The sequence below is a fragment of the Hippopotamus amphibius genome, chromosome 1, assembly GCF_030028045.1.
Source record: "Hippopotamus amphibius kiboko isolate mHipAmp2 chromosome 1, mHipAmp2.hap2, whole genome shotgun sequence".
In the NCBI taxonomy this organism is placed as follows: domain Eukaryota; kingdom Metazoa; phylum Chordata; class Mammalia; order Artiodactyla; family Hippopotamidae; genus Hippopotamus; species Hippopotamus amphibius.
In genome coordinates, this window is record NC_080186.1 from 33,967,263 (window position 1) to 33,980,694 (window position 13,432).

General features: G+C 35.9%; 1 protein-coding gene across 3 annotated transcripts in view; it reads right to left on the bottom strand.

Moving 5' to 3' along the window:
• Positions 1-13,432, bottom strand: part of FOXJ3 (forkhead box J3) — a 137,222-nt gene that overhangs the window by 41,074 nt on the left and 82,716 nt on the right. For all 3 annotated transcript variants that reach the window (XM_057707334.1, XM_057707314.1, XM_057707324.1), the window contains exon 5: positions 9,695-9,778. In XM_057707334.1, coding sequence (XP_057563317.1) covers positions 9,695-9,778 — 84 coding nt within the window. The remainder of the gene's footprint in view (positions 1-9,694; positions 9,779-13,432) is intronic.

The following is a 13,432-nucleotide window of genomic DNA, read 5'->3' on the forward strand; positions in this document are numbered from 1 at the left end:
TTAAGTAGAAAGAAGTAAATGATAAAGATAAAGGTAGAAATAAAACAGAAAACAACAGAAAAGAAATTTTAAAGAGAAAACCTGGTTCTTTGGGGACTTCCCTGGTGATGCAGTGGTTAAGCATCCACCTGCTGATGCAAGGGACACGGGTTCGATCCCTGGTCTGAGAAGATCTCACATGCCATGGAGCAACTAAGCCCGTGCGCCACAACTACTGAGCCTGTGCTCTAGAGCCCACAAGCCACAACTATTGAGCCCGTGTGCTGTAACTATTGAAGCCCGCGTGCCTAGAGCCCATGCTCTGCAACAGAGAAGCCACCACACTGAGAAGCCAGTGCCCCACAACGAAGAGTAGATCCTGCTCACCTCATCTAGAGAAAGCCCCTGCAAAGCAACAAAGACCCAACACAGCCATAAATAAATAAATAAATAAATAAATAAATAAATACCTGGTTCTTTGAAAAGACTAACAAAATTGACAAACCTTTAGCTATACCAATGAAGGAAGAAAGAGAAAATGTATCAACAATATCAAGAAAGAGGATTTATTACTACAGTCTATAAATATTAAAAGATAAGAGAATATTATCCACTTCACACCAATAAATTCAACAACTTACATGAAAAGGACAAATTTCTTAAGAATATAATTTACCAAAACTAGAATAAAAAGAGAAAATTTGAACAGTCCCATAATAAAATATCAAAAATCTTCCCGCATTAAAAACAACTTCAGGTCCAAATGCTTTCACTTATGAATTTTCTCAAACCTTCAAGGAAGATATACCAATCTACAGAAACTTTTTCAGAAAATAGAAGGAATACAGCCCAACCAGTTTTATGAGGCAAGTACGATCCTAATATCAAAACCTGACAGATATTACTGTAGATGAAAAATGTCCCCTGCCATATGAGTAAACAAAGGATGTTGAGGCCAGCAAACCATCAGCCACTGCAGCTACCCTTAAATTTGCACCCTGAGAGGATTCAGAATAGAGAAAAACAAAATACTGGCCCTAGATAGTTTAAGGTGCATATCAAAGGAATGATTTCAATAAGCCCAGACTCTTGAATCTTCCCATACATAGAAATGCGCTAAATTCACTAACTTTGAGATGTCTGGTTTTCTTTAATTAACATTAATCATTTGATGTTCCGACTACCTGGTGTTTGTTGCAAAAACTACATATCCTGGCTCCTCCCTTACCTCTTCGGAGCAGTCCCTCAGAGCTACCTGAGAAGCTGCCTCTAGGGCTTAAGACCTCAGCAAGTGCACCAAACATAATTCTCAGCTTTTAGGTTGTGCATTTTTTTTCGGCCCACATTACAAAGAAAGAAAATTATAAATCCATGTCCTTCATGAATACAGATGCAAAAATCCTTAAGATATTAACAAAATGAATCAAACAATATATTAAAGGGATAATATATCGTGACTCAGTAAGGGTTTAACCAAGGAATACAAGGTTTAACATTCCAAATGTAATCAGTGTAATTCAACACGCAAACAGAATAAAGAAAAGCCATATAATCACTTCAATAGGTACAGAAAGAGAAATTCTACACTTATTCATGATAAAAAACTCTCACCAAACTGCGCTTACTAGAGAACTTCCTCAACCTGATAAATGGCATCTACAAAAGCCCTACAGCTTATATCACATTTAGTAGTGAAAGACTGAACACTTTCCCCCTAAAAATGGAAATAAGGCTGGAGCCCCACTTTCACCACTTCCAGTCAACACTGTACTAAAGATTTTGGTCACCACAATACAGTTGTAGGAAGGGACAAGGAAGGAGGAATGAAAGGCACAGGAAAACTGTCTATCTGCAGATGACATAATTGTTTATATAGAAAATCCCAAGGCATCTTTAAAAAATACTAGAATGAACAAGATTGTAGAATACAAGGTTAACATACAAAAATTACATTCTTATTATTAGCAGCAAGCAAATGGATTTTAAAATATATAGCATCCAAACCCAAACTATTCAGGATTAAATCTAACTGGAAACATCCAAGTCCTCTAACACTGAAAACTAAAAAACATTCCCAAGAGAAATTACAGACATAATGAATAGAAAGATACTACACTTCCATGGCTTGAAATAATATTGTTAAGATGTCAGTTTTCCCCAGATCAGGTTGCCTGGGGATAAGAATAGAGGGAGGCACAAGATACAAACAGGCATGAGGAAACTTCTGGGTGTGACAGAAATGCTCGTAGTGTCAACTAGTAATAATTTCACATGTCAAAAATCCTCAAACTGTAAACTTTAAACATTCAATTAATTGTACATAAACTCTCTCTCAACAGTACTGTAAAAAACAAAAACCTAAATCCTACCCATTGATCAATAACCCCTCATGAAACACTTTCTGGTCTACAGCTCTAACTGGGTAGCATTTCTCCCACTTTAAAACTCTCAAGAAATTCTATTTCTACATATCTCCTGGAGGCAACATGTAGTGCCTCCCACATAATGTACACTGGGTACATATTTGCCCAACTGAAATAAATGTTTTTTCAGTTCTAAGAGTTCTAAAAGTATGTAGAATGCATTCCTTCCTCTAACTGAATCCTCCCTCATTCAGACTCAGCCTCAGAGAAGGAAGGCACATAGTGGGAGATCACTTAAACAACAAAACTACTCTACGCAACAAGGTGGGATCTTAGCTCCCCCTGCAGTGGAAGCGCAGAGTCTTAACCACTGGACTGCCAGGGAAGTCCCCCATCCTTTACTATTTTCTATGCAAAGAAGTTACACTTCTGCATTTAAATTCTAAGTTTCATTCCTCTTCCTATATGCCTTCCCAGGGCAGCATTATCTATTGAAATTTTGAGTCACTTTAGTTACCACTGTTCGATCTAACACGCTGACTAATTACTTAGTAATTTGCTCTGTCATTTATAATAATACTTATGACATTTAATACACACACACACACACATATATATATAGAGAGAGAGAGAAAGAGATTAAATCAGGGGGATTCTCTTAAAATAAAGGACCATTAACCAAAACCAGACAAAGACACTACAAAAAAGAGAAAATTACAATTATCTCTGATGAATATAGATGCAAAAATACTCAACAAAATATTAGCAAACTGAATTCAACAACATAAAAAAAGCATTTGACAAAATTCAAATCCACTCATGATAAAATCTCTCATCAAAGCTGGTATAGAGGGGATACATCTCAACATAACAAAGGCCATGCATGACAAACTCACAGCCAACATCATACTCAATAGTGAAAAGCTGAAAGGCTTTCCTCTAAAACCAGGACAAGAATACCCACTCTTGCCACTTGTATTTAACATAGTACTGGCAGTCCTAGCCATCGCAATCAGACAAGGAAACAACAACAACAAAGAGGAAAAAACAGAACAAAAAAAACAAAAAAAAACCCAAAAACCAAAAAACACACACACCAAGGCATCCAAATTGGAAGGGAATAAGTAAAACTGCCACTATTCCCTGATAATATCATACTGCATATAGAAAACTCTAAAGTCTTCAGCAAGAAAATTATTAGAACTAATGAATGAAATCAGCTGTAAGATACAAGATTAATATGCAGAAATCTATTGCTTTTCTATACACTAATAATGAACTATAAGAAAGAGAAAGCAAGAAAACAATTCCGTTTAAAATTGCATCAAGAGACTTCCCTGCTGGTCCAGTGGTTAAGAATCCACCTTCCAGGCTTCCTAAGTGGCGCAGTGGTTAAGAATCCGCCTGCCAATGCAGGGGACATGGGTTCGATCCCTGCTCCAGGAAGATCCCACATGCCGTGGAGTAACTAAGCCCGTGCGCCACAACTACTGAGCCTGCACTTTAGAGCCTGTGAGCCACAACTATTGAGCCCATGTGCTGCAACTACTGAAGCCCACGTGCCTAGAGCCCGTGCTGTGCAACAAGAGAAGCCACGGCAATGAGGAGCCTGCGCACCACAATGAAGAGTAGCCCCCACTCACCACAACTAAAGAAAGCCCGTGCACAGCAAAAAAGACCCAACACAGCCAATAAAATAAATAAATAAATACATTTATTTAAAAAAAAAAAAAAGAATCCACCTTCCAATGCAAGGGACACAGGTTCAATCCCTAGTCAAGGGACTAAGATCCCACATGTTGCAGAGTAACTAAGCCTGCATGCCACAACTAGTGAGCCTGTGCACCACAACTAGAGAGCCTGTGTGCTGCAACTACTGAGCCCACATGCTCTGGAGCCCATGTGCCCCACCTACTGAGCCCATGCACTTTGAAGCCTGCATGACACTAGAGAGAAGCCCACACACTGCAAAGAAAAAACCATGCGTCACAACTAAAGATCCCGCATGCCACAACAAAGATCCCATGTACCGCAACTAAGACCCGATACAGCCAAATAAATAAATAAATAATAAAATAAATTGTATCAAAAAGAATAAAACACCTAGAAATACACTTAACCAAGAAAGTGAAATACCTGTACTTTGAGAACTATAAAACAATGATGAAGGAAACTGAAGATGATACAAAGAAATGGAAAGCTAGCCTGTGTTCTTGGATTGGAAGAACTAATATTGTTAAAATGGCCATACTACCCAAAGCAATCTACAGATTTAATGCAATTCTTATCAAAATAACCATGACATTTTGCACAGAAGTAGAACAACTAATCCTAAAATTTATACAGAACCACAAAAGATCCTAAATTGCCAAAGCAATCTTGAGAAAAAAGAACAAAGCTGGAGAAGCACACTCCCTGGCTTCAAACTATATTACAAACTATAATAACCAGAACAGTATGGTACTGGCACAAAAACAGACACGTAGATCAATGGAACAGAGAGCCCAGAAATAAATCCATATACTTATGGTCAATTAATCTATAACAAAGGAGGCAAGAATATACAATAGAGAGTCTCTTAAATAAATAATGCTGGGAACACTGGATAGCTACATGTAAAAATAATGAAATTAGAACTTTTCTTCACATTATATAAAAAAACTCAAAATGGATTAAAGACCTAAATGGAAGACCAAAAAAACCATAAAACTCCTAGAAAAGACCACAGGCAGAACACTCTTTGACATAAATCATAGCAATATTATTTTGGATCTGTCTCCTAAGGCAAAAAAAAAAAAAAAAAGGCAAAAATAAACAGGATCCATCAAGAAAATGAAAAGTCAACCTACTAAATGGGGGAAAGTATCTGTAAATGATATGACCAATAAGGGGTTAATACAAGCTCATACAACTTAACATCAAAAAAACCAAACAACCTAATTAAATAATGGACAGAAGATCTGAACAGACATTCTTCCAAAGAAGATATACAGATAGCCAACAGGCACATGAGAAAATGCTCAATATCACTACTCATCAGAGAAATGCAAATCAAAGCCACAATGAGATATCACTGCACACTTGTCAAAATGGCTATAATCAAAAAGTCTACAAACAGGGAGACTGGGATACCAAATTTTACACTCTAAACATATGCAGTTTATTGTATGTTAACTGTATCTCAATATAAGTTCTAAAGAAAAAAAAAGTCTACAAATAAATGTTGGCAAGGATGTGGGTAAAAAGGACACCTAGTACACTGCTTTGGGAGATTGTAAACTGGCACAACCACCACAGAAAATAGTATGCAGGTTCCTCAAAAAACTAAAACAGAGAACTATCATATAATTCAGAAATTCCACTCCTGGGTATATATCTGAAGAAAACAAAAACACTAATTTGAAAAGATACATGCACCCCAATGTTCATAGCAGCATTATTTACAATACTCAAGATATGGAAGCAACCTAAGCGTCCCTCAACAGATGGATAAAGACGTGGAGATAAATATATATAAAAAGAAAATGAAATTTTGCCATTTGCAACAATGTGGATGAACCCAGAGGGTATTATGTTTAAGGAAGTAAGTGAGACAAGGACAAATATTCTATGTCATCACTTCCATGTTGAATCTGAAAAATAAAACAAATGTATATAACAAAACAGAAACAGACTCACAGATATAGAGAACAAGCCAGTGGTTACCCATGAGGGGAGAGAAGCAAGGAGGGGCAAGATAGGGGCATGGGATTAAGAGACAGAAACCACTATGTATAAAATAAATAAGCAACAGGATATATTGTACAGCACAGGAAAATATAGCCATTATTTTGTACTAACTTTAAACAGAGTATAATCTATAAAAATACTGAATCACTATGTTATACACCTGAAATTAATATAATGCTGCATATATCAACTATACTTCAATTTTAAATTTTTTAAAATAACATTAAAGAAAAACATTCAGATCCAAAAATAAAGGCTCATTATCTCAATAAGATATGCATATATAAAAAGAAATCTGATTCAGTGTTGTGACCTTCAGCAGAGCAAATACTAGTGGCAGCACAATGCAGTTGTAAACAGCATAAACTCTGAAGGCAGGCTACTTGAGTTCATAATCCTGGCCTTGGTACTTACTGTCCTTTGTACTCTTGGACAACTTAACATTCATGCCTATCAGTTTCATCATTTAGAGTTACTATAAAAATTACATGAGGGACTTCCCTGGTGGTGCAGTGGTTAAGAATCTGCCTGCCAATGCAGGGGACACAGATTTGATCCCTGGTCTGGGAAGATCCCACATGCCATGAAGCAACTAAGCCCATGCACCACAACTACTGAGCTTGTGCTCTAGAGCCCATGAGCCACAACTACTGAGCCTACATGCCACAACTACCAAAGCCCATGTGCCTAGAGCCCATGCTCTGCAACAAGAGAAATCACTGCAATGAGAAGCCCATGCACAACGAAGAGTAGCCCCTGCTCACCACAACTAGAGAAAGCCTGCACACAGCAACCAGCAACAAAGACCCAATGCAGCCAATAAATAAATAAATTTATTTTTAAAAAAAGATTACATGAATTAACACACACAAAATTCTTTTCAAAAATAAAAAATAAAATTCTTTTTAAAAAAAATCTAGCATATAAACTCAATTGTCTATTATTATTATTATTATGCTGTTATCTTAGCTCAGGTTGCTATAACAAAATACCATAAACTGGGTAGCTTCTTAACAAAAGAAATTTATTTTTCACAGTTCTGGAGGTTGGGAGTCCAAGATCATGATGCCAGCATGGTCAGGTTCTGGTAACAGCCCTCTTGCAGGTATCCTCATTGGTATTCTCACATGGTAGAAAAGAGCTAGCCAGTTCTTTGGCCTATTCTTATCAGGGCACTGATCCCATTTACGAGGGCTTCACATTCCTGATCCAATTACCGACCAAAGGCCTCACCTCCAAATACCATCAACACTGGGATTAGGGTTTCAACATATGAATTTGGGGGGAACAGAAACATTCAGTCCACAGCAGCCATTAAAACTTCTATCTCTTCTTTTATAGCTGAGGATACTGAAGCTCAAAAAAATCTAACAACTTGCCAGAAGTCACAGAAGAAGTAAATTGTAAAGCCAGAAGAAAAACACAGGACTCCTAGTCAAGGAGCCCACTCATCTTTACCAGGCTAAACTTTATCAATAATTCTTTTTAGGTTTGCACATCTACTTTATCATAAATAAAGAAAACATGGTAAGATGAAAGAAATCAGAAAAAGGAAAATGAAATGTATTTATATATTCAAGGATTAAGAAAAGAAGAAAGGAATACCACAGTGGCCAAGAGAGAACAGGATTTGTGTTCATGTAAATGAGGGGAACAGGAAGACAGTCCAGACAATTGCGTTAAGAACATTAGGTTGGAGATAAAAATCAGGCTTTAATTTTAATTTAGGACATGAAGATACTGTTATCTGCATTTTAAAAAACTGCTTCTCTTTACATTAAAAGCTCTTCTCTCTTCAAAAATGTGTGAAACACTTTGATATTTCACATAAAACTCAGATGTTTACACATGGACAAAGAAATAACATCTCAGAAATTTAATAAGGAATTTTTAGGGATATTTACCATCTACAATGTAAAATCCTCTGAAGTTTGAACTAATGCGTCATGTTCCGTTTTTGAAAAAACTTTAAATGTTTAAAAATCATACTCTCTATTTGACCGTCTTAGGCATTTCCTTAGATAAAACCCAATGGTTACTTAAATACAAGTATACTTAAATACAAACACTATCCTAATAAAAAATACACCACCCCAAAGCCTCTAAAGGAAAAATTCAGAATATCAGTTTATCAGAACACAAAATTATGTTTTGTAAGAACATTATCTTTCAGAGTATTTGTTAAACAATATGTCTTCCTGATTAGACATACTCTGCTTACAGCTGTTCTCTTTCTATAGGTTTCTCTCCTATAGTAGCAACCAACACATAGCTCAGGCTAAAATAAATATCAATATACTAACTGAAAGGTTCTGATATTTTACAGAACTATACTACAGAGGCAAATTGTTGAAGCTTTTGCATGCTTTAAATTTAAAAAAGATAAACAGTAGAAAATATATGCCCAAAATATACATTCAAGAACATACACTTAATATATAAGACACAATTCCATAATCAGAATCCTATATTTCTATAGACTTCCATTATAAAACTGATAATATGGTCTTCAGGAAAAAAGGGGACTCTCAGAAATAAAGAAGTATTGTTCTAAGAACTAGGAAACAAGGTAACAGAATAAAAGTCAGGCTGAATATCCAAAAGGAATGCCCAGTTGTCAACCCAACTACCAATTCGAATTTCTAAAAATAATTCAAGTTCCAGGAACTTCAGAAGAAGAGAGCAAGTGGTAAAGAAGACCACAATTTCTCAGCCCTTCCAGTTACACATCCTTACTAATGCTCTGGGTTAAACAATGTGGATTCTTCTCCTCTTCCTTCAAATTCTGGCAACAGATGCTGAACAAAACTTTTGTACTCCACATTCTCAGACAATTAAAGTCTGTGTGCTAAATATGTTTTAAAAAGCAAAAGCTGGAGGGCAATAACTGAGGTTCATTCCCTCTTAAACCATTACATACATAGCTCATTAACATCCTAGCTATAAGACTCAATTACCAGAAGACTATGCCACCAATACTAAACTTTACCAAAAAGCATTCTGACCTAAGAGTTCACTTTTAATTCTGCAGAGCTTAGTAACTGGAGTACTGAATTCCCTCTGCTGGCACCATAAATCTGCCTGACTAAATCCACTGCTGCTATACCTCATGGCTCACCCAATCTCAATTTAAACCCAGCTTGAGGCCCTTAGAGATTTTGTGTACAAAATAATTATTACATGGTTGGAAGAAGTAAAAAGCATTTTGAGGATAATCAGCAAAATTCAATATAATCAGACAGTATCTGCAGTGAAAGGGAATGGTTTTGTTACATAAAACCAGTCCTCAATGGTGTAGACACAGGAAAGAGTTAAAATTAAAACTCAAATTAAAACTCAAGAGACCTGGATTATAGTCTCAGTTAGACAACAGCTGCGCCCTAATTACAAAACAAACAAACAAAAACCCTTCTAGTTAATTCTTAAACCGTCCAATTCATTCAAGAGTTGTTGGGATCAAATAGTAAGTCTGGAAGTGCTTTGAAAAAATAGAAAATGCTATCCAAATAAAATATTACCTTCATTATGGTTATGCTTATTGTATTATTGGAAATGAACTTTTAAGATCTATACTTCTGAGATAATAACCCCATCATACTAAATTTGTGATAAAGAGCTTTTACCCGTTCTACAGATCGTGCTCTCTTCTTTGGCCGAGTAGGCAGCGCATCTTCCTTCGGATTGGTGTCTATTGCCCAATAGGACCCCTAAAGGTAAAGAAATAAATTACATTAATGGTATTTTATAGCAACTCTACAACATTGAAATGGACTTTCACAATCTTCTACTTCAAAAGCAAACATTCTGCATATACAACAATGGAAAAGTAGCATGAGAAGAAATACTAGTTTTGAAAGGAGAAAAGTAAAATTTATACAAGAAAAAAGGTCCACTTATGACTATTTATTAAAGAGAAAAAAAAAATCACAATCTGAAGAAGCCAAGTCCAAGAAATCTGCCATAGCTAACAAAAAGGGAAATGATCAACCAAACCACATTTAAAAATATATATGTATATACACACACTAATTCCTTAGAATCTAAAAAAATGGTACTCATAACCCAGTAACAGGGCAAGAATAAAGATGCAGATGTAGAGAACAGACTTGAGGACTCGGGGTGGGGGCGAAGGGGAAGCTGGGATGAAGCGAGAGGGTAGCATTGACATACATACACTACCAAATGTGAAACAGACAGCTAGTGGGAAGCTGCTGTGTAAAACAGGGAGATCAACTTGATGATGGGTGATGACTTAGAGGGGTGGGATAGGGAGGCGGGGTGATATAGGGTGGGAGGGTGGGAGGGAGTCACAGGAGGGAGGTGATATGGGGATATATGTATAAATACAGATGATTCAGTTTGTTGTACAGCAAAAATTGGCACAACAGTGTAAAGCAATTATATTTCAATAAAGAGCTTAAAAAAAAGCATTTAACTTACAAAAAATAAAAATAAAAAATAAAATATATACTAATTCTTAATTGAACATATATGATAATTATAACAGCATATGACACTCAAGTCTAACAGAATTTTATGTGCAGTTTCTGTACCCAGGGACCTCACAAAACTAAGTAAGTGAAACAATTTATGAAAACAACTTTCTTTACCACTTTTCATACAGTATGTGCATCCTGGAAAACAATGGTCTGTACATAAATCTGTTATTGCTTATTCTATCATAATTAACTTTATCCTCTCTTACTTTTTGATACAAGTTCTCAGACCACTCTTTCAAAAATACATACTGAGGACCTACTGTGTTTCAGGCATTCAGAAATTGTGACTCCCTTGAAAAGCATCTTGAAAAGCATAGATCATACAGTTTGCACATATACAAATAAGAAGACCAAAGCTCAGAAAAATAAAAGTGGTCTGTTCAACCAAGGATATGAGAGTCAGGATCAGAATCAAGTTTAACCTTTCCCTCTAGTATTTCATTTATCTTCCTAGGCTGCTTTTTCAGGTAATATTTGACAACGAGGGGAAAAACAGTTTTCATCTATCAATTTTCACATTTTGTGCCCAATATGAATTATCTCCTTATATCTCCTTAAATATACCATGTTCTTTCATGCATCTGTGCCTGCCATATATACTGATCTCCTTGCTTGTAATATCCACCTTACCACTGACAAAATCATATTCTACCTCCAAAATTTAGCTCAGATGTTATCTAAAAGAATCTTTCTCTGATCCTCCTACAATACTCAAGAATTCCCCACTCCCTTCCTCTGCAAGATCTCTATACTATTTATAGATTTAGACCATTGACTGCACTTAACATTACAATTTTATTTACAGGTCTGTATCCCTTCTAGGCTACAAGTTCCTTAAGCCTACAAACTCATTCCTATATCCACAGTGCCAGGTACAGTATCAGACACAGCAAGTACTCAATAAACATCTGTTACAAATGGGCGGTGGGGGGAAGATGTTGAACAAATTGTGCCAAGAATGTCAGAGTACAAGGTATAGTGCCAGGCCTTCCCAGGTCCTAATCTACGCAGTATCTGAACTCAGCACTCACTTCACACACAGCCATACTGGGGCATTCTTTCATGTTATCTTTTCTAAGTGGTCACTGCATTTCAGCTAATGAGCCTACCAGACCTGATGTAAACTGGCCGATAACTACCTAAAATTTAAATGCTGCAGAAATTAAGCACTGAAAATTAAAACAATTTCATGATATGGTTCAGGGCTAGCAAGTTTCAAAATAAACAAAGCAGGAAAAAATTCTACACTCATTTGTTACTAAAGTTGAAAGTGAAGCAGGAAGAAAAATACCCAAACTCACTGGACAATGGTTTAAAAACCACTGTTTATGGAAATGATAAATTTCAATGTTTAGTTTGTTTTGCATGCGTGTGTATAGTTGTATTAACATTATGTACCTACAAAACCCTGAATGCCCATGTATCTGTACGAAACTATAATTGAAAAAGACACATGCACCCCCTATGTTCACAGCAGCACTATTCACAATAGCCAAGACATGGAAACAACCTAAATGTCCACTGACAGATGAATGGATAAAGAATATGTGGTGTGTGTGTGTATATATATATATATATATATATATACACACACACACACAATGGAATATTACTCAGCCATAAAAAAGAATGAAATAATGTCATTTGCAGCTACATGGATAGACCTAGAGATTATCATACTAAGTGAAGTAAGTCAGAAAGAGAAAGACCAATATCATATGATATCACTTACATGTGGAATCTAAAATATGACACAAATGAACTTAACTCTAAAACAGAAAAAGACTCACAGACATACGTGGTTGCCAAGCAAGGGTGGGGCAAAAGTGGTTTGGATTAGGAGTTTGGGATTAGCAGGATTATGCAAGCTATTATATACAGAATAACATATATTCTATATATATGGATGCAAGCTATTATATATAAAATGGATAAACAACAAGGTCCTATCATATAACATAGGGAACTATATTTGATATCCCCTAATAAACCATAATGGAAAAGAATATATATGTATAATTGAATCACTTTACTATACTTTAAAAAAACAACAAAAAAAAAATCCTGAATGCTCAAATGCAAAAACAATTGAAATGATTCACAGAAGAAGTTCTAAAATCTTCCACCTAGTGGCTCTTGCTAACCTATTATCTGAGTTTCATCTGTGAAATCACCTGTTTGGATTAAATGACTTAAAACCTCCCTTTGCAAATCGAAATCGCAAGATATTATTTGACACCCATTAAGATATCTATCATTAAAAAAACAGAAAATAACAAGTGCTGGTGGGGATGTGGGAATACTGAACCTTTGCGTACAGCTAGTAGGAATGTAAAGTGGTATAGCTACTGTGGAAAATGGTATGGCAGTTCCTCAAAAACTTTAACATAAAATTACCATGTGATCTATCAATTTCAATTTCACTTCAAGGTATATACCCAAAAGAATCAAAAGCAGGGACTTGAACAGATATTTGTAACCTTATGTTCAAAGCAAGTTATTCACAATAGCTAAATGTGAAAGCAACCCAAGTGTCAATCAAAGGATGAACAGATAAATAAATAAAATATGGTATATACATACAATGGAATATTATTCACTCTCTAAAAGGAAGGAAATTCTGACATATGTATGCCAATACATGAGTAAATCTTGAAGACGCGCTAAGTGAAACAAGTCAGTCACAAGAAGGTACTACTTACCTGAGGTACCTAGAGTAGTCAAAATCATAAACCGAAAGTAGAATGTAGTTGTAGGAGCTGGGGGGAGGGAGGATAAGCAACTACTATTTAACGGGTACAGAGTTTCAGTTTGGGAAGATGACTAACTTCTGGAGACAGATGATAGTGATGGTTTCTCAAT